Genomic DNA, 20,599 nt, shown 5'->3' with positions numbered 1-20,599 from the left:
ATTCTCGCTAAGTATAATATGTATTGGTCCATGCCCTATGACATGGGAGACCATTTTTGGCTTGGCACGGGGTAGCTCTCCGGAGTTATGCTCAAGCCATGTGAAGGTTTTGTCTTCTTGCAGGCTTTTGGTTAATTTGGGCAGAAAGGAACGGAGGATGCTTCCGTAACGAAAGTAGGAGGGTCGATTGGGTTGCTAGCAATGTTTGGTTTTCTGGTGGTGAGTGGGCGATGAGCAACGGTTGGAGGGGGCAACTGTAATTTTTTCTCCTTTTGGTTTATTTGATTGTCTTTGTAGTTTTTTGGGCTATATCTCTGTGCCTTTTTAATGAAGTCTGTTGTTGTCTTTCGAAAATAATAATAATAATAATAATTTTGGCGAACTCATTTTGGTGACTGAAAAATGCTGAATTCTTTTTGTTCTTATGTTCTTCTTCTTCTTCTTCTTCTTTTGTTCTTTTTCTCTTTTGGGCTCTCTGGCTGACATTCCCTTTGCATATTATCATGGCTCATTAAAATTGTAAAGCATTATCTACCAGCAGTAATTTATATAAATTTCAGGTCACCAATTAATTGTAACTGAGGATTTAAATCAATGGAAAAAGATAAATGATGAAGTGCACTCCCTCAAAATTAACCGATTCTTGTATGGGCATAACTGTTTGTGGGCCAATGTGTTCTTGTGAGTTGTCCCAGTACCATTTTACATTCTTAAAATATCATTTCAGAGTTCCATAACCAGCACTGTTATGTTGATTATAATTTTTCTGCTCTGCTTACATCGGGTAGTTGTCTATAAATTAAACTGTTACTTGTGTATTCCTAAACGTCATTTAAGACTGTTGTTTTAATTTCAGTAAGTTGCCATTACAATAGTTTCTGATGCAGGGATAACCACGGACACCATGACCACGAATCTTATTATGGAGAACGCGACACTGATAGTCTAGTCACGGTATGGATATGGACTTGTGCTTTCTTGGTGGTATTCTACTTCTTGTCCACTAGTGCCATTCGGATACTAGATAGGAATATGGTTCTTTGCATCATGTAATCGACTGGGCCAAGTGCTTGATTTAAAAAATTTCATTGCAGACAATGGAAACCTTGGTTGCTCCTGTCCCCATGGAATTGCATAAACATGCATCAGAGAATAATTCTACAGATACCGCAAACACTGCAAAGCGTCCTGCCCCATTGGCTGGAGGATGTAGAATAGAAGGTTTTGTGCGTGTAAAGAAGGTAAAACTGCTCTTATTTTCTTGTTTATAAAAATAAATTTATAATAATAATAATAATAATAATTAAATAACATCTAGACATTCTAATATTTTTAATTAATTTTCAATAATTTTTAATAGATTTTTTTTCAAAAATTTCAAAAAGTTCCATCAATCTGTGGATCCGCATTCAACCACTCTGTTTTGATTTTTCCACAATCTAATTGCGAGTTAAATGGGTGAAATGGAAGGAATTTCGGATTTTTCTAATTTCCCCAAATTCAAGAATTGAAGGTCGAAATCAATGATTGAGCATGCAAAACATCCGAAATCATGGATTGTGAACTTCATTCTATTGATTCCAAGCAAATTAAATAAGAAAAAATTGTTTAAATTTGCAAAAACTCACCAATTTGAATTCTATTACCGCACACTTTCTTATCTCTATTTCCGCACCCAAATAACATTCGCTCCAAACAATTGAAAAGGAATGGTTGAAATCCCATTAGGAAGTTAATAGAAGCAAAAATAATAAATAATAAATAATAAATAATCAGGAAAATATCTATTTTGGGGTTAGGGCTAACACTGATGAGGTGTTGTCGATATGTATCAAGCGTATCAATGATACATTGTAATATGTAATGTCATCGCAATGTATTGATATCTTGTCGATACATTGTGATATTTTGAGAAATATCATACGATATTGGGTAGTCTATGAATTACAGCCAGGTTTCATATCTTCCAGGTTCAATACCGATAGTATTGGCCAATACTATCGAGACTTAAATCAATGCAATATAGCAGTGTTCCAATTATTGGCAATATTATCGATGGTATCAGTACCTTTGGGTCGGAAATATCGAAACCCCAGGTAGGAAATTTCCAAATATCACTGATATTTTGGATAGTCCGGCGATTTCTGGGAACAATATCGATATCATCAATATATTACTCAAGCCTGGTTATTTTCCCTGGTATTGGCGATACTAGATACTAGGGAGACTTGGAAATTTGCTAGAAATTCCCCAAAACTTCCCAAAAATCGAAGTTTTCATCATTTTTTGTAGGGTTGATTTTATTTATTTTTGGTTCTTTAGGTGATTTTGACCACTCCTTACATTAAGTTTTATTAATTGCATTGGGTGGTATTTGAATGCTATAAACTCATTTTGGTTATAATTGCACTGGTTTTTTTCCGACATCACATGATTTAGGCTCCTATTAAATGAAAACTTATTATGTATAGTTGTTTTTGGCAATATTTTGATTCCTAAATGTGCAAACATGTGCTTTTAGCATCTCTTGAAGTTTCACCAAAAATTTCCACCTTTTCCCCAAGGCCCTGTTTGGATTAGGTGAAACTGTTGGAAAGGAGAAAGGGTTTCACGAGAGACCCTCTTTCTGCCATTTGCTTAGTCCCACACAATAGTAAAGGGTCAGAAATTGCGTTTCCTACCCCGAAATTTTCCCTTAAACCAGTCTATTTATTTTCTCAGCTAGCCCCGTTGGAAACAAAGATTCATTTCTCCTTTTTCTAGCTGATGTGAAGTTTCAGAGACTTTTTGGAAGGAGAGATTTTGATACTTTGGCAGAGTATGATAGATAATATATAGGCCTTTAAATTTGCATATATTCCATACTAGAATTTCTAATCAAACTGTCTAAACTGTCTACTATTTCAAATGTATCATGAAGCAAGAGTTCTGATTATTTGATTATCTGACTATTACATAGATTGGTGGAGCTTTATTGGACGGTTAAAATGAAGAGTATACAATGGCCTTAATTCAGCTTCCAAGTACCTACAATCAAAGGATGGATTTGTCCAACCAATCTATTTTTTGGACATAGTGACAATGGGTCTCACAATTCAGTCAGTTTACCATTTTCAAGTGCCTGCTATTCATACATTTGGCAGACTATCAAATAGCTCCCCATTTCAACAAGATTTATGTAAAGAGGTGACATGGTAACTTTTGTTGAGCACCACGTGGTGCCTAATGTTTTCTGTTTGTAAGATCTACTGTCTATCAGGTGCGCGGCATGCACCCCTTACTGTTGAGTAGTGGGACCAAAAATCAGCCCGACCGATAAGTCTGGTGGGCCGTGCCATAGGCAACAATGGGAAGAAGATGCCTTCCATAGGTTTGTGTGTGTGAGGTCAACTGCAGTGTCCATGTTCCATCTGACCCATTTATGTAGTTACATTGTTCCAAATGGTGTACCCTACCTGAGTTTCGGATCCAGCGAGTTTTGGGCTATAAGATGAACATGAGAAGCCTCATCAAATCAAGGATGGGACACTTGAGAAATAGTATTTTTCTAACTGATTTGGAACATCCAAATTTCTTGAGGAAAAATGTTGTTAATAACCAAACATGGAAAACAGTGTAAAATATTTCCTTTCTCATGCTTTCCTTGAAACAAAACAAGGTTTCTCAGGAAACGATATTTCCTTTCCCATACTTTCCGCAAATCCAAATGTTTCCCTCAGTGATATTTTTCTGGGTATGGGCCATAGTGTCGGCAATAGCGATACATGTTTCTGTATCCCCAGTCTTCAATACATGTTACGATATCAATACTCTGAACACTGCATGATGCTAATTCCATCCTTAAGAGTATGGGAAGAAAGAGCTCTTCTGGATCCATCTATTCTTGGGATTGGGCAATACCATGTAGAAAACTGGCATTCTGATCCCTTCGTTTTTTGTTCATCTTCGTATATCATTCCTACAATGTCATCTTTCAAAAATAAAAAATAAAAATACCGTCCCTATCATGTGTCGATAATGTCTCACTTCTATAATGGCAAAAGAAGTTGAACTTGCATCTTTTGTACCGTAGTGGTTTACCTGCATTTAACGTGTGCTTCAAAGAACATGCCCCTTTCTCGGGTCTAGGTAAGGCATACCATTTACTTGTGTACCGCAACAGGCTAATTCCATTGCAAATCAAGGGTTCAAGCTTGTAGCTCAATAGTTGACAGGGCCTAACATTGAGGTTTGAGCCCAGCTTATCTATCAAAAAATAAAAAAATAAAAAATACAAAACTTGAAATCAATAGACTTAGCACTTGTCTACAGTGATCAGGGCTGCTTATTGGTGGTTTATCATGTGGATATTGGGATCGGACTCAGGCTGCTATCCACTCATGAAAGGTACTGCTTGACTAAAAATGAGCAATGCCCACATTCAATAGATAGGACTAGCAATAATGTCAGGGTCAATGTTTTCCAACCACTATGATTTGTGGCCAATTGCCCATCCCTGTGGTGGCCCACCAAATCAACAATCCCGATCACTGTGCTGTTTACTATGTGTACAGCATGGCACTTTATAGTATTTTGAAGTTGCTGTAGCATTTCTCAGTTTTTTCAACATCCCACCAACCCGGTACTTCAAGAATTGAAGTGGCTGGCTGCAAATTTGGACTTCATGATAAAAATATTTCCACACAACCATTTAAATCACGAAAAAACCTCTAGCTTTTCCATTATGTAACTAGTCTGTTGTTGTTTAAAGAATTCTAAGGAAATTATCACAATACTTTCTGTAGCCTCGGGCACCTTATTTTTGAGCTTTCTTATTGTGCAGGTTCCTGGCAACCTTGTCATCTCAGCGCATTCAGGAGAACATTCATTTGATGCTTCTCTAATTAATGTGTCACATGTCATCTCCCATTTTTCATTTGGTAGACAACTCACCCCCAAGCTGCTGACTGAAGTGAAGCGACTGACACCTTATCTTGGTGAAAATATTGATCAGTTGACAGGCCGAGCATACATTACTAAGCACGGTGATGCAAATGCAAATGTTACCGTAAGTTCTAGAAGTCCCTTCATCACTTTCTTTATAGTTGTTTCCTTGTTCTGATACTATAGTAAACTATGACAATCTATTGGGCTGACATCTTGATTCTATCCAAGGTGTTCCGTAAGGGTAACGGTGGCCGTAACGGCCACCACCGTTACCTTTACGATACGGGGCATAACGGCTATTACGGCCTCGTAACGGCCGTTACAGTCTCTCTTTTTTATTTTTTTATTTATTGAAAAAACCCCCGAAAAACCTATATCTGTCCCGTAACGTTGGTTAAAAAGTATGAAAAACTTATATATGTCCCATAATAGACTATTACAGGGCTATTATGGCCTTGATAGGGGATATAACCATCCATTAACGGCAATTATGGGTTATTCTTTTCAATAACGGCTGTTACAGCCGGTACGACCTCGTAAAGTGTAACGGTTGCCATCGTTACCTTCACGTAACGGCCTTTACGGCACACCATGATTCTATCCCACGACTGTTTGCAATAACTAACTGTTTCCAAAGCTACTAAAGATGAGAAATATGGACTAATTTGTTCTTTTTTTTATACGTTTTCCTTATTTATAATTTATACAATGGGACATTGAACAGGCCGAGCTAAGAGTCCTGTGGGGTGGGGTGGTTGTATAGGACTATGCCAAATTTATAAAAAAAATAAAAATAAAAAAATGCGGAATAATAAAGAAATCAACAATGATAGCACTTATCAATTCAAATAGCAGAAATGAATAGCAACCTCAATTGTACAAGTATTGAGAGGTTAATACAGATGTTGTTCTAAGGACAACCTTACACCAAAAACCAATGGCTTATGGTAGGACAACCTGATTCCTAGAACAGTCTGTGTATCAAAATCTCAAACCGATACAGAGGAATAAAGAGTCAAACAGAAATAAATTCTACTGCTATTACAACATTCACTACATATACTGAAAGTAAATTACAATCATTCACCACAAATGCTGAAAAATAAATTACAACATTCACACACTTAGCCACATTCAACCATTCACAACTCCAGCAATTATAGTAGTTCGCTTGTGTGTACACCAACTGTTAAAAAAACAGTCACACAACTACTCCACTCCCAATATCCTCACACAGTGGATATCGGCTTTCACTATGAAATAGGTTTTCAAGGTTCACCTAAAACCTTCACAATTGTGTCTTTCAAGTGGGCTTACACAATTCAAAAACCCCACACTCTGAGATTTTCTGGATCACCCCAGACAAACCAAAAAGGAAAGAGAGATTTTTCTGGCACAACCTCAAAAACCAAAAAGAGATTTACAATAACGTAAATATACTTATCTAGATATTCTCTTTTGATGAAGCCCGGTAGAACCAATTCGGTGTAGATGTTCAATGTCCATATTCACTTATGAAAGGGTTCTAAGTTCTAAATGATTTTTAGATTAAATCACCTTGGGCTAGCTTGATTTGATTTTGATCTCAAGAAAGGGGAAAGCTTAAATCCCTTCTTCAATTAAGATTGGAATAGAGAATTCAAAATCAAATGCAAAAAGCTAAAGTAAAGAGAATATTAAATGAACACAATATAGCTTAAGAATATCACAAACTGATCTCTCAGAGTAGTGTCTTGATTTTGCTTAAATGACTTACCAAACTCTAAAATTCGTGCTCTATTTATAGGTTAAAAAACTATTCACTCCACTGACCCGGAGGTCAGTTCGACTGATCGAAGAACCAACAAGAATTCAAAATTTCGGGCGCAATAAGATAAGACCATTCCACGACTGGTCGAGTGGCTTGCTCGACTGGTCAAGTGGCCTACTCGACTGGTCGAGCCCTACACTCAACTGGTCGAGTGGGACCAAAAATGGTTGTTGGGCTTTGAGTCGAGCCTGCTCGACTGGTCCAACACTGTTCACTCGACTGGTTGAGCAGTCTCCAGGACTGGTCGAGCCAGTACTAGGACTAGTCGAACATAGGCTAAGACTAGTCGAGAAAAAGCCTATAAAATTATATAATGACCCAAATTAAGTATTGAATCAATATGACCTAACCTATGGTCAATCTAGGGTCATTCATACCTTATAGGTGAAATTTGAACATTGAAACATCGTTCGCTTCAATTGATAGTTGATCTTGAAGTACATGAAGCTTGACATCTTGAAGTACTTTGAAGCTTGAATCTTGAAGTACTTGTGACTAGTGTTTCAACTAGAGTATATGAGCTTAAGCTTGAGAAGATTACTTGAGCTTGAATTCTTAAGTAATGCACATTGTCTTGATATAGTTGAAGCTTGAAAACTTGATCTAGTACTTGAACTTGTATAAGAATCTCTTGTTCTTGTACTTGAGCTGCTTGAACTTGAATTGGAACATCTTGAACTTGTACATGAATGTAGGTAAGGATAATATAAAGTTGAGCAACACAAGATACAGATTCCAAGAGGTTTTGGTACTACAAAATTTGACAAATCTAGGAGCTAGATAAGATAGCATTTACAATCTCCCCCTTTGTCAAATTCGTGAGAAAACCAAATAAATAAAAATATGCATAACACACACAGTAAAGAATCATGCGCCATATATGCACAACAAAGAATCAGGCATCAGTTACAAACTGGTCAGAGAATCATGCACCAGTTAAAAACTGCAAACCAATACTCCCCCTTAATACTTACTCTATAGAATCTAAGAGGAGAATTGAAGAAAAAATTTGCTATCACTTATCACCTAACCACATTCTCCACATTTCCACATTTATCATAATGAAATAGGCATGTCAACACAAATTCTCCCCCTTTTTGTCACAGTAGGACTAAGGAAAGAACCTATAAATGGTGATGGAAAACATAAATATTGCAAGATAACATTCAAACAAGTCCACAATTAGAAGAAAACATGTCCAAGAATCTAAAGTTAAGAGAAATCCAAGTATTAAAAGTTATTACATATCAGATATTCAAAACTAATCCGAACCTGAAGGAGCAGGTATGGAAGGATCAATTTGATGAAGTCCCTTGTTAATGTGCCTAAGATATTTGCGTATATATTTAACTTGCATTTCTTGGGACACATGCATACCTTCTACTTTTTCCTCAAGAGAACCAACCGTTCATCAAAATCAGACGGTTCAAAATCAAGATCTGCTGCAGAGTCGGATTCAATCTCATCAAAGATGTCATCTATATTGACATCATCTGGAGGTAAAGCACCCTCTTCTTCATTTGCTTCAGCAGCTCCACTAGCACCCTCATCAACTTGGCATGGGGCCAACTTCAAATTCATCTTGTTAATGTTAGAGTTGTTGAAGGGTAGATGGTGAATGGGAGCTTCTCCAACAGGCTTAACCACTAGACTATGAGTGACTAATACAGTCATAAGATAAGCAGAAGGTATATCACTGTGACCTGGGTGGAGACGGAACTGAATCATGATATAACAAATAAGAGAAGGAAGACACAGAGACTCCAGTAATGATAGAATGAAGAATACGAACCATGAATGTAGTAAGCTCGGTTTTCTACCAGATCTCGGGTGGACATTTGAAATGAAAATCCTATGAAGAACCCTGTATCTGGGTAACATAAACTTAGAAGCGAGCGCATTCCCAGTACTCTATTCCGCATCCATATTACATAAATCTCTAGTGAGCATCCGCTTCTCAAATTTAGATGGTTTTGCGAAGAGTATTGATGGGAATATCGTCATCATTGACTGGAAGATCCATTAATCCAGAAATGAGGTGACGGTCCACATCAATTGGACCTTCTCTAGTAGAAATTGTAAACGTAAGATTCTGAGTAGAGAAGTTAGTAATACAAGCATACATGGCTTGCACAATAGAGCGGAATACCAGACCGCCCCAATGTAAATGTTATCCCATCCTACAGATTGAAGGAGTAGAAGGATACCAAAAGGTGCTAAATGATCAATGTTAATAGTCCGTTCTACTGTTACGTTACGTAAGCGAATATCCTGCACATACTCGGGATCTTCCTCGGGTGACCGAAGATGGCGCACCGTGATAGGAACCGAACGAGAAGAAGAGGGACCACGAGATCCTTTCTTCTTGCTTCTACTCTCCATTACAACAAAGAAATCAAGGAATACAAAGATTGCAAAAGAGGCAAGAAGGGTTTCTAGTACAATAGATTTTAAGCTAGAAAACCCACCAAATAATCATAAAGCTTGAAATAAACCACACAAATGAAGAAAAGGAAGTACAAAGGACTTGAATTTACAAGGAAATTGAAAATAATGCACTAATCATGGAGGAATCGAAGATGGGTTCGACCGGTCGTGGTAGGGCTTGTTGGAGAAGAACCAAATGAAGAAAAAAAGAAGTGATTTTCCCCAAATAAAAGGCCAAACCTGAGATTCACGACTGGTCGAGTATATACTCGAACGGTCGAGCCACGACTAGTCGAGTGTGTACTCGACTGGTCGTGCACCACTAAAAATGTGCAATTTTGCTTCTTATTTGAATTTTAAAATTTTCAAAATAATAAATATATACATTATGATACAAATAGGCACAAATCATTAGTTCATATTGCACATATCAAGATCAAATTTTAATTTTGCTAACCTATTTTTGTCGAGCGGTTTTGTGAATGTCTGCAAGTTGATTCTCGGTCTGAATATATTCCAATGAAATTATCTTGTCTTCCACCAATTCACGAATATAATAATATCTAATGTCAATATGCTTGGTTCGTGAATGCTGAATTGGATTCTTAGAGATATTAATTGCGCTCGAATTATCACAATATAAAACTATGGATTCTTGCGCAATTCTGTAATCGCTTAGCATTCTCTTCATCCACACAAGCTGAGTGCATGCATTACTAGCAGTAATATATTCAGCCTCAGCTGTGGAGAGCGATACGGAACTTGATTTCTTACTTAGCCAAGAAACCAAACAGTTCCCAACATAGAAACAATCACCGCTGGTCGATTTACGATCATCAATGTTAGCAGCCCAAGCAGCATCTGTGTAACCAGCTAATTGCACACTAGTATCATGTGGATACCAGAGACCAAGATTAGCTAAACTAGTAACATATCGCAAAATCCGCTTAACAGCAATCAGATGTGACTCTTTAGGGTCAGACTGATATCTAGCACAAATTCCTACGCTAAAAGCAATTCAGGTCGGCTCGCAGTTAAATAAAGTAAACTACCTATCATACTGCAATACAACTTAGGATTCACACTCTTACCTGTTGAATCCTTAGAGAGTTTTAGAGTAGTACTCATTGGAGTATCAAAATTTTTCCTACTCAAATCCAAACTTTTTAACTAAGTTTAGAGCATATTTGGTTTCAGAGATAAAGAAACCATCAGGGAACTCTTTGACTTGCAACCCTAGGAAATAGTTTAATTCTCCAACTATGCTCATTTCAAATTTAGACTTCATAAGATCTGCAAACTCAATAGTCATGTTAGCACAGGTAGATCCATAGATAATGTCATTAGCATAGATTTGCACTATTAGAATGTGATCATTATGTTTCTTTACAAACAGTGCCTTATCAACACTCCCCATCACAAAGTTATGACTTAGTAGAAACTTAGTCAACTTTTCGTACCATGCCCTGGGAGCTTGTTTCAAACCATAGAGTGTCTTTTTCAGGCGATAGACATGATTAGCATGCTTAGGGTCTTCAAAACCTATTGGTTGTTCAACGTATACTTCTTTATGCAAATCACCGTTTAAGAACGCACTCTTTACATCCATTTGGTATATTTTGAATTTTTGAAAGCACGCAATGGATATAAATAGTCTGATTGATTCAAGACAAGCTACTGGGGCAAATGTCTCATCATAATCAATGCCTTCGATTTGAGTGTACCCTTGTACAACTAGCCTAGCCTTGTTTCTAATAATATTACCAAGTTCATCAGACTTATTTTTGAAAATCTATTTTGTTCCGATAATATGTTTATCTTTTGGTCTTGGAACTAAGTACCAAACATCATTCTTAACAAACTGATTGAGCTCTTTTTGCATAGCTGCAATCTAATTTTCGTCAGTAAGAGCTTCTTTTACGTTAGCCGGTTCTATCTGAGATGTAAAGCACACGTAGTTGCACATATCTTCAATTTGTTTACGAGTGCGTACACCAGTGAAAGGGTTTCCAAGGATTTGATCAGAAGGATGATCTTTAACTGTTCGTAGTTCAGTATTAATTTGACTAAATGAAGAGTCTGGTTTATCAAATAAAAGGACTTCATCATTTTTTGAACTTGAGACAGGTGTATTCAAGTGATCAATTATAACCACATTAATGGACTCTTGAATTACATCAATCCTCTTAATAAGAACCTGATACGCTCGACTATTCAAAGCATACCCTAAAAATATCCCTTCATCACTTTTGGTGTCAAATTTACCCAGATTTTCTCGGTCACACAAGATGTAGCATTTGGTGCCGAAAACTCGAAAGTATTTGACAGTAAGCTTCTTATCAAACCACATTTCGTAAGCCGTTTTACTATTTGATTTTCTAGTATAAACGCGGTTAATTATATAACAAGCAGTATTTACGGCTTCAGCCCAAAGATTTTTAGGAAGCTTCATACTGTTTAGCATTACATTTGCCATTTCTTGAAGCACTCTATTTTTTCTTTCCACTACACCATTTTGTTGTGGTGTTTTGGGAGCAGAATATTCATGTGATATTCCCTGATCACTGCAAAATTTCTCAAAACTGCTATTTTCAAACTCAGAACCATGATCACTACGGATCTTTGTGACTTATGATTCTTTTTCAGTTTGGATACATTTAAATACCCTTTTTACTTCATCTAGAGTTTCTGATTTCTTTCTTAAGAAGACTACCCAAGTATACCTGGTAAGTCATCAACAATCACCAAAATATACTTCTTGCCACCTCGACTCTCCGTTCTAGTTGGTCCAATGAGATCCATGTGGAGAAGTTCGAGTGGTTTAAATGTGGCTTTGGAGTTTACCTTTTTGTGAGCACTCCTAGTTTATTTACCAATATGGCACTCGCCACATATTTTATCCACTTTTTGTACTTTGGGTAGACATCTTACCAATTCTCTTTTGCTCAATCTATAAAAGTTACGGTAGTGTACATGTCCTAGGCGCTTATGCTATAATTCGGTCTCATTGGTTTGGACCATGTAACACGATAGATCAGATGAACTTGAATCACAAACAATGTAGCAGTTTTCAAAAGTTCTGTGACCAATTAATATTACAGAACCATTCTTATTTAAAATTTCACACCCTTGGTTGGTAAATTTTACACTATGATTATTAACGCATATTTGAGAGATGCTTAATAAATTATGTTTTAAACTTTCTACATATAAAACATTCTCAAATAGAGGGAGGTTAAGAAGTTGAATTGTACCTTGGCCAACAATTCTGCAGTTGCTACCATTATCGAATGTAACTGAACCATCAATCATGTTTTTAAGATTGGTGAACAGACTTTTGTCACCTATCATATGTCTGGAGCAACCACTGTCTAGGTACCACTTTGAATGGCTCGAAGCTTTGAAAGCAGTGTGGGCAACCAAACAAGCAACCTTCGGGACCCATTTCATTACAATTTTGGGTTTAGGAGTATAGTTGGTCTTCTCATATTTATAGTTGTTATAAGTCCGACCCACTGAGTTAGATTTTAAGAGCTCAAGTAAATCAACAATTTTCTCAACTAAAGGATTATGATTCTGATTTTTATAGTTAATATGGTTGCTTTTAGGTTTTAAGGTCTAAAAAGTTCTAGCATTTTTAGAATTATTTTGATTCAGACTTTTTCCTTTTGAGTTAGAAGATTCCCCTTTAACAAATTTAGGTGGAGTATTCTTATATTTGGGAGAAATACTTTTATCATAGCCCAATCCAGATCGATCGCCACATTTTCTGGATCCAGATAAAAGTTTTTCTAATTTAGGATCACCTTGGGCATACTTCCATGTGTCTTTCAAACTCAAAAGCGAAGAGACTTCTAGTTTTAGCTTTTCATTTTCAGATTTTAAGTTTTCAACTTGGGAGGTTTTGAAATCTAATTCGCACTTAGTTTTTTCAAAGTAATCTGAAATGTGTGATTTTTCTAAGACTAGATTATCAAAATTCTCTTTTAGTTTTGAAAACTTTTCTTTCTAAAGTTTTAGCTTTACAGCAATTTTGCAACTTTCCTTGTATAAGGCATCATAAGCATCTTGAAGATCTTTTTCATTTTCATGGTCACTATTCAGATTTTCTTCACTGGTTGAATCATCATTATCTGAAAAAGTGAACTTGGCTAGAGTCATTAGGACTTTAACATCATTAGCCGACTCGATTTCAGAATCTTCTGACTCAGAAGAGACTTCAGAGCAGGAAGATTCATCCCATGTAGCCAATATACCTTTCTTTTTAGACTTGTCCTTCTTAGGACATTTGTTTGCTAGATGCCCATATTCTTGGCAGTTGTAGCATTGGCTGTCTTTTAAAGATTTCCAATTTTTAGATCTAGATCTTTTCTTTTCAATAGGTTTTTGCAAATCAACCCTCTTTTTACTTTTGAAAATCTTATAAAACTTTTTAGCTAAAAAAGCCATATCATCTTTAAAAGTTTCTAAATCAGAATTACTATTTTCTTGAGAAATTTTAGAAGACTTAGGGCGATGGATTTACCTTTAGGAGCTTTAAAGTTTAACTCGTAGGTTTGTAAAGAACCAACCAGTTCTTCTACCCTCATATTATCCATATCATGAAGTTCCTGGATCACGGTCACTTTTGAATTGAACCGTTCAGGCAATGAGCACAGTATCCTTGCACAGACTTTACTTTCTGGGATCCTATCACTAAGACCCCACATAGAGTTGACATTTTCATTTAATCTTGTATAGAAGTCCATGAAAGTTTCACTTTCTTCCATACGTATTTTCTCAAATTTAGTTGTGAGGATTTGAACTTTAGATTTCTTAATAATTGTTGTACCCTCATGTGTCATTTCCAAAATATCACAGGTTTGCGTTGCAGTATCACAGGATATAATTCTCTTGAATTCATCCGGTGATAGTGCGCAAGTAATAGCATTTAAAGCCTTTGCATTGACACTACTCTCACTTTTCTGAAGAGCGGTCTAAGAAAAGTAAGGTGTGACTTTTACAGTTTTAGATCCGTCAGTACCAATTACTTCTGTGATAGGAGGGGTCCAATTGGTCACTGTGGCGTGCCACACGCTCTCATCCATGGATTTTAAAAAAATTGTCATTCTGGCTTTCCAGCAGGCATAATTGGAGCCATCAAATGGTGGAGGCGTAGTGACTGAAAGGCTATCAAAATTTGACATCTTAAAAAGCTCAGATCGATTAGCTAAGGAAATGAATCCAAATAGAAAAATGAAATCGAGCTTTTAGGCTATGATACCACTTGAAAAGGCCGAGCTAAGAGTCCTAGAGGGGGGGTGAATAGGACTATGCCAAATTAAAAAAATTAAATGCGGAATAATAAAGAAATCAACAATGATAGCACTTATCAATTCAAATAGCAGAAATGAATAGCAACCTCAATTGTATAAGTATTGAGAGGTTGATACAGATGTTGTTCTAAGAACAACCTTACACCAAAAACCAATGGCTTATGGTAGGACAACCTGATTCCTAAAACAGTCTGTGTATTAAAATCTCAAACCGATACAGAGGAATAAAGAATAAAATAGAAATAAATTCTACTGCTATTACAATATTCACCACATGTACTGAAAGTAAATTACAGTCATTCACCACAAATGCTGAAATATAAATTACAACATTCACACACTTAGCCACATTCAACCATTCACAACTCCAGCAATTATAGTAGTTCGCTTGTGTGTACACCAACTGTTAAAAAAACAGCCACACAACTACTCCACTCCCAATATCCTTACACAGTGGATATCGGCTTTCACTATGAAATATGTTTTTCAAGGTTCACCTAAAACCTTCACAACTGTGTCTTTCAAGTGGGCTTACACAATTCAAAAACCCCACACTCTGAGATTTTCTGGATCACCTTAGACAAACCAAAAAGGAAAGAGAGATTTTTCTGGCACAACCTCAAAAATCAAAAAGAGATTTACAATAACGTAAATATACTTATCTGGATATTCTCCTTTGATGAAGCCCAGTAGAATCAATTCGGTGTAGATGTTCAATGTCCACACTCACTTATGAAAGGGTTCTAAGTTCTAAATGATTTTTAGATTAAATCACCTTGGGCTAGCTTGATTTGATTTTGATCTCAAGAAAGGGGAAAGCTTAAATCCCTTCTTCAATTAAGATTGGAATAGAGAATTCAAAATCAAATGCAAAAGGCTAAAGTAAAGAGAATATTAAATGAACACAATATAGCTTAAGAATATCACAAACTTATCTCTCAAAGTGGTGTCTTGATTTTGCTTAAATGACTTACCAAACTTTGAAATTTGTGCTCTATTATAGGTTAAAAAACTGTTCACTCGACCGGCCCAGAGGTCAGTTCGACTGGTCGAAGAACCAACAAGAATTCAAAATTTTGGGCGCGATAAGATAAGACCGTTCCACGACTGGTCGAGTGGCTTACTCGACTGGTCGAGCCCTGCACTCAACTGGTCGAGTGGGACCAACAATGGTTCCTGGACTTTGAGTCGATCCTACTCGACTGGTCGAGCACTGTTCACTCGACTGGTTGAGCAGTCTCCAGGACTGGTCGAGGGTCCAACAAAAAATCATGAAAATTAGTAACAAACGTTGGACTAGTTGAGGAAATTCTTGGACTGGTCGATCCAGTACTAGGACTAGTCGAACATGGGCTAAGACTAATCGAGAAAAAGCTTATAAAATTATATAATGACCCAAATTAAGTATGCAATCAATATGACCTAACCTATGGTCAATCTAGGGTCATTCATACCTTATAGGTGAAATTTGAACATTGAAACATCATTCGCTTTGGTTGATAGTTAATCTTGAAGTACATGTAGCTTGACATCTTGAAGTACTTTGAAGCTTGAATCTTGAAGTACTTGTGACTTGTGTTTCAACTTGAGTATATGAGCTTAAGCTTGAGAAGATTACTTGAGCTTGAATTCTTAAGTAATGCACACTGTCTTTGATATAGTTGAAGCTTGAAAACTTGATCTAGTACTTGAACTTGTACAAGAATCTCTTGTTCTTGTACTTGAGCTACTTGAACTTGAATTGGAACATCTTGAACTTGTACATGAATGTAGCAAGGATGATATAAAGTTAAGCAACACAAGATACAGATTCCAAGAGGTTTTGGCACTACAAAATTTGACAAATCTAGGAGCTAGATAAGATAGCATTTACAGACATTACTCTACTTAAGTTTCTGGGTCAACCTGCCTAAATAAAAAATGTTGTGCGGCCAATTTCTGTTCCGACTGAATCCCCAAATTCTCTGTGAGAAGCATTCACAATCCCCCAATCTAAGTTTGGTTGATGACTGCAAAACTCTTCCATTATGACTGGCAGTAAGGAGGCAGAGTGGATTCTCATGAAGGGATTCAACTCATCAGCGGCTAAGAGAGATACTCGCAGTTTTCATTGCGGGTTTCAATCCAAAGTGGAAATTGGAAGATGTAGCATCTTCATTTGAAACTTATGGGAAGATAACAGAAACCTCTCTCCCAAGGAATAAATCTACGGAGCAGCTTAGAAGATGCACCTTCATCATATTCTTGTATCTTGATGAAGCACTAAAAGCTGTTGGGTTGATGGGTGATCAGTAGGTGCGTGTCTGGCCCTTCATGTAAATTTAGCTAAACACGATGAGTTGAGTAATGAAGCTATCTTTCAGGCTAAGAGAGATGTTGACAAGAAGGGGTCATGAAGCCAAGAAGATCAATTAGTAAGGATGAGCTGAGCGTTGTCAGTTCTGACCTCAATGGGAAAAAGGAAAAAAAATAAAAAATAAAAAATCCTACAGAGATGTGTGTGAGAAGATACTTGGTTCTGTAGGGGCTTGGAAGGAATCATGAAAGGAGGAGGAGATTGGTGGTGAAAGATTCTCTTACAGCTAACAGCTGATATCTTTTCAAGACTTGTCTTGTTGGACAGGTTGATTTCAATAGAGTGAAAATGGAAGACTTGAACAAATCATCTAATGAGCAGTGGAAGACCATAATTCTAGTGGCCATTAAGAAAGTTGACTTGTGCCCTTCTTATTCTTCCTGTTGTCTAAAGGGAAAGCTGTTAGAGTGCTTAACGAAGACTAGATTGTTCTCAAGGGTCCAGTGCTGAGCCCCTCTCACTGGAGCAAATTGGTAGAGACATCCAGAAGATTTGCTTGGTTCAAAATGTGGAGTGTTCTTCCACCACAAGCATGGGGTCACGAAACATTTTTTGGCATTGGGTGCTACATTGAATGGTATCAGACGTTAATCCCCTCACAATCAAAGATATGGATACGAGAAGAGTGGAAATTTTATTTGATGCAGTAGTGACTTCAAAGGCATCAAAATTAGGGAAGAGGGGGAAGATTCTATTAGTGTGGAAGATCATAGTCTAGTTCTGGTGCGTGTCCTGACATGTCCACCAAATTCGATGGTGATAGCAGTAGAGGATTGACTAGAGGTGAGCCTACTGCAGAGGAGGTGATGTGGGAACATGGGTCCCCAGTCCCCTCTCTTGATCTCGAGTGAAATGGATGGATGCAATGCGGAAAGGAGCTTTAGTAAGTAGCGAGAGAGCTGTTGATGTGGGTCCTATATAAGGGGATGCGGAGGCATGCTCCAGGAGTCTTGCATCTACTCCCAAAGCCAAGGGGGACAAGTGTCATGTATGTTGGAAAAGGTGGGGGAAAGTAGGGAAGGTGTCAATTGCTTACACGAAACATTGATGGCGTCTCAAGAGATGGCGGCTACAACAAGGAAGCTTTAATCCATTCAAAATAGGAGAAATTGTCATGAGATATTGGGGGTGATAGAGTCTTGAGCTGAGTCAAAGTGCAGGGTCTTGGCCACTTTTGAGCCATAAAACTTATACCCCGAGGCGCACGTAAAGAGAATCGAGGCATGGCCTCCCAATTTGGGCTGATTTGAGCATGAGATATGTTGATTGCAAGCCAAGGAGTCATCAACCCCCATGTTAGAGTTCTAGAAGACCCCAACCATATGCTAGAACAAGTACAAAAGGTGGGGCAAGCAGATGGAGAGATGCTCAATCAGAATGCAGAGTTAGAAGTGATTAATTTGGGTGTTAAAGGGCTATTTGGCAGAGGGGTAGGGGTTCATCTTGCCCCCGATCTGTTTATCACTGTTGACAGATGTTGTTCATCTATTGGCAGGTCAGTCATTTGGTCTCCTCCTTGTAGGAAAAATCTCACGGATGATGAATTCAATGAATTTCTTATCTTGCTCGACCCCCTAAAGCTTTACCTGCCTTCAGCCCAAGATGAAGACTCGTTGATATGGACAGCTCATAGCTCGGGTTCTTTCTCCGTGCGCTCCTTTCATGAGCTAGTTGCCAAGCCTTCTTCGTCTCACCCCTTTCCTTACCTCCAGTGGTCTTACGGCGCTCCCCTGAGAGTTGCGGCTATTGTTTGGCTTCTAGGGAGAAAAAGAATCCTAACCATAGACAACCTTCAAAGGAGATCTCTCATTCTCCCAAATATTTGTTTGTCGCGTATGAAGGATGCGGAGTCTATTGACCACCTTTTCATACATTGTGCTTTTGCCCGCAAGGTGTGGGATCACTTTCTTTGCATTTTCCAAATCTCTTGGGTCATGCCAAAGTCGGTTGATCTTCTTTTGTGGGCCTGGGGGTATCGTCAGTAAATCCCGGAAATCTGCTTGGAGACTAGTGGCAATGGGAATCAGCTGGTACATGTGGAAGCCTCGCAATAGTCACAAATTTTTGCCTTGATCTTTGTTTTTTTCCCGCATTTGCAGTTTTTCAATAAATTTCCAGTCGTCTCTCAAAAAAATCTGTGGAATGAAAGGAACTGGAGAATCTTTGAGGATAAAGCCATTCCAATAGAGTACTTAGACAAGAATTTCATGGGTTTTCCTTGCAGGATTTTGACGAGGATTGGGCTCGTTTCCTTGAAGACTCTGTTTAGAGCATGTGGGGTTGGGGCTTCTGTATACGGCTGTGCTGTGTTTTTTTTTTTTTTTTTGGTTCAGTGACGAGGGTCACTTAATGCTTGGGCATTGTTCTGTGAATAGCTGTTTTTTCTTTGGTTTTTTAATAAAATCACTTCCACATCACCTGTGAATACAATTGCATTGATTCATTGCTTTATATTGTTTGAATTTGCAGATTGAGCATTACCTTCAAATAGTAAAGACTGAGGTCATTTCAAGAAGACATTCTCCTGTAAATAAACTGCTTGAGTACGAGTACACAGCCCAAAGTAGTTTGGCGCATAGTCCAAACATACCGGTGGCAAAATTCCATTTCATGCCCTCTGCTATGCAGGTCAATATCCAACCAACTACATCATCACAATAGGGGATGTGAATCTCATAATTTTGAGAAATGCGAAGGATATTTGCACAAACAGGATTCTCAGTCCTCTTCGAATAACACATGTTAGTTCAGTGATGTGTGCAAGATCTAGGCCATTCATCAAGGGAGCCCCACCATGAACATAACAAAAAATCCAGCCAGTCTGCTTATTACATGAGCCACATGTACATTGAATGATGGCTAGTGTTTAGCTTTCCAAAGCCATGTGTACGTTGAATGATGGCTAGTGTTGAGCTTTCCTTTTTTATCATACACATGTAGCAAATATGATCAGTGAACCAGCCTGATTGTTGTGCCTGGAGACGTTCAAGGCATTTCCCAACTGATGAATGACCTGGATATTTCCTTGCCTTATTCAAGTAAATAACTTTAGCTGGACTCCATAATTTTATTGCCCTTACCTCTTTTCTTTTGGGAATTAGGTGCTAGTAACGGAGAACCAGAAGTCATTTTCGCACTTCATCACAAACGTCTGTGCTATCATTGGGGGCGTTTTCACAGTAAGAATCTGATCTGTAGCGCCGTGGCCATCCCATCGAATATAAGCACCTCCTTTTTTCTGAAAATTCATTTCTATGGATTTCAGGTTGCCGGTATATTGGATTCGATATTGCATAATACTCTCCGGCTGGTGAAGAAAGTTGAGTTGGGCAAACAGTTTTAAACGGGAAGGTGAGATTTCAACAATTGAGAACTGCTAATTTTCCTCCCCCTTGTTGGGGGTCTGGTGGTTATAATTTGTATTTTTTGTAGCCAAACCAACAAAGTTGTAAACTACAACAGTTTCTCATATAGAAAGATTTCAAGTTCTGGAATTCAATGCTTTTACCATCCAATCGAGCGAGCGTTGGATGCAATGAGACAGGAAGTAGGCTCACATGTTCCCTTTTGCTACCCATGAGATTGTGTGCATACATATCTTACCACGGAGTGGTGGTTGTTGGGAATCCTATGCAGGTTAAGATTTTGGTTCCTGCCAACTTTTCAAATTTTGACAGGAGATGTGCAGGGGGATTCCTGCAACAATCCATGTATTAGGAGAAATTTGGTATGCAGCGTTGTGGGGAAATGGGCCACAGATCTTTT

The 20,599-nt window shown here is 37.8% G+C and overlaps 1 protein-coding gene across 1 annotated transcript in view; it reads left to right on the top strand.

Moving 5' to 3' along the window:
* Positions 1-20,328, top strand: part of LOC131239245 (protein disulfide isomerase-like 5-4) — a 72,302-nt gene extending 51,974 nt beyond the window's left edge. The window contains exons 10-15 of the mRNA XM_058236855.1: positions 888-954; positions 1,095-1,241; positions 4,823-5,047; positions 19,304-19,462; positions 19,936-20,013; positions 20,100-20,328. Of these exons, the coding sequence (XP_058092838.1) occupies positions 888-954; positions 1,095-1,241; positions 4,823-5,047; positions 19,304-19,462; positions 19,936-20,013; positions 20,100-20,177 (754 nt within the window). The 3' untranslated portion in view covers positions 20,178-20,328. The remainder of the gene's footprint in view (positions 1-887; positions 955-1,094; positions 1,242-4,822; positions 5,048-19,303; positions 19,463-19,935; positions 20,014-20,099) is intronic.
* The last annotated feature ends 271 nt before the right edge of the window (positions 20,329-20,599 follow it).

Source organism: Magnolia sinica, chromosome 1, assembly GCF_029962835.1.
Source record: "Magnolia sinica isolate HGM2019 chromosome 1, MsV1, whole genome shotgun sequence".
Taxonomy (NCBI): domain Eukaryota; kingdom Viridiplantae; phylum Streptophyta; class Magnoliopsida; order Magnoliales; family Magnoliaceae; genus Magnolia; species Magnolia sinica.
This window is presented reverse-complemented; position numbering and strand designations above follow the sequence as displayed.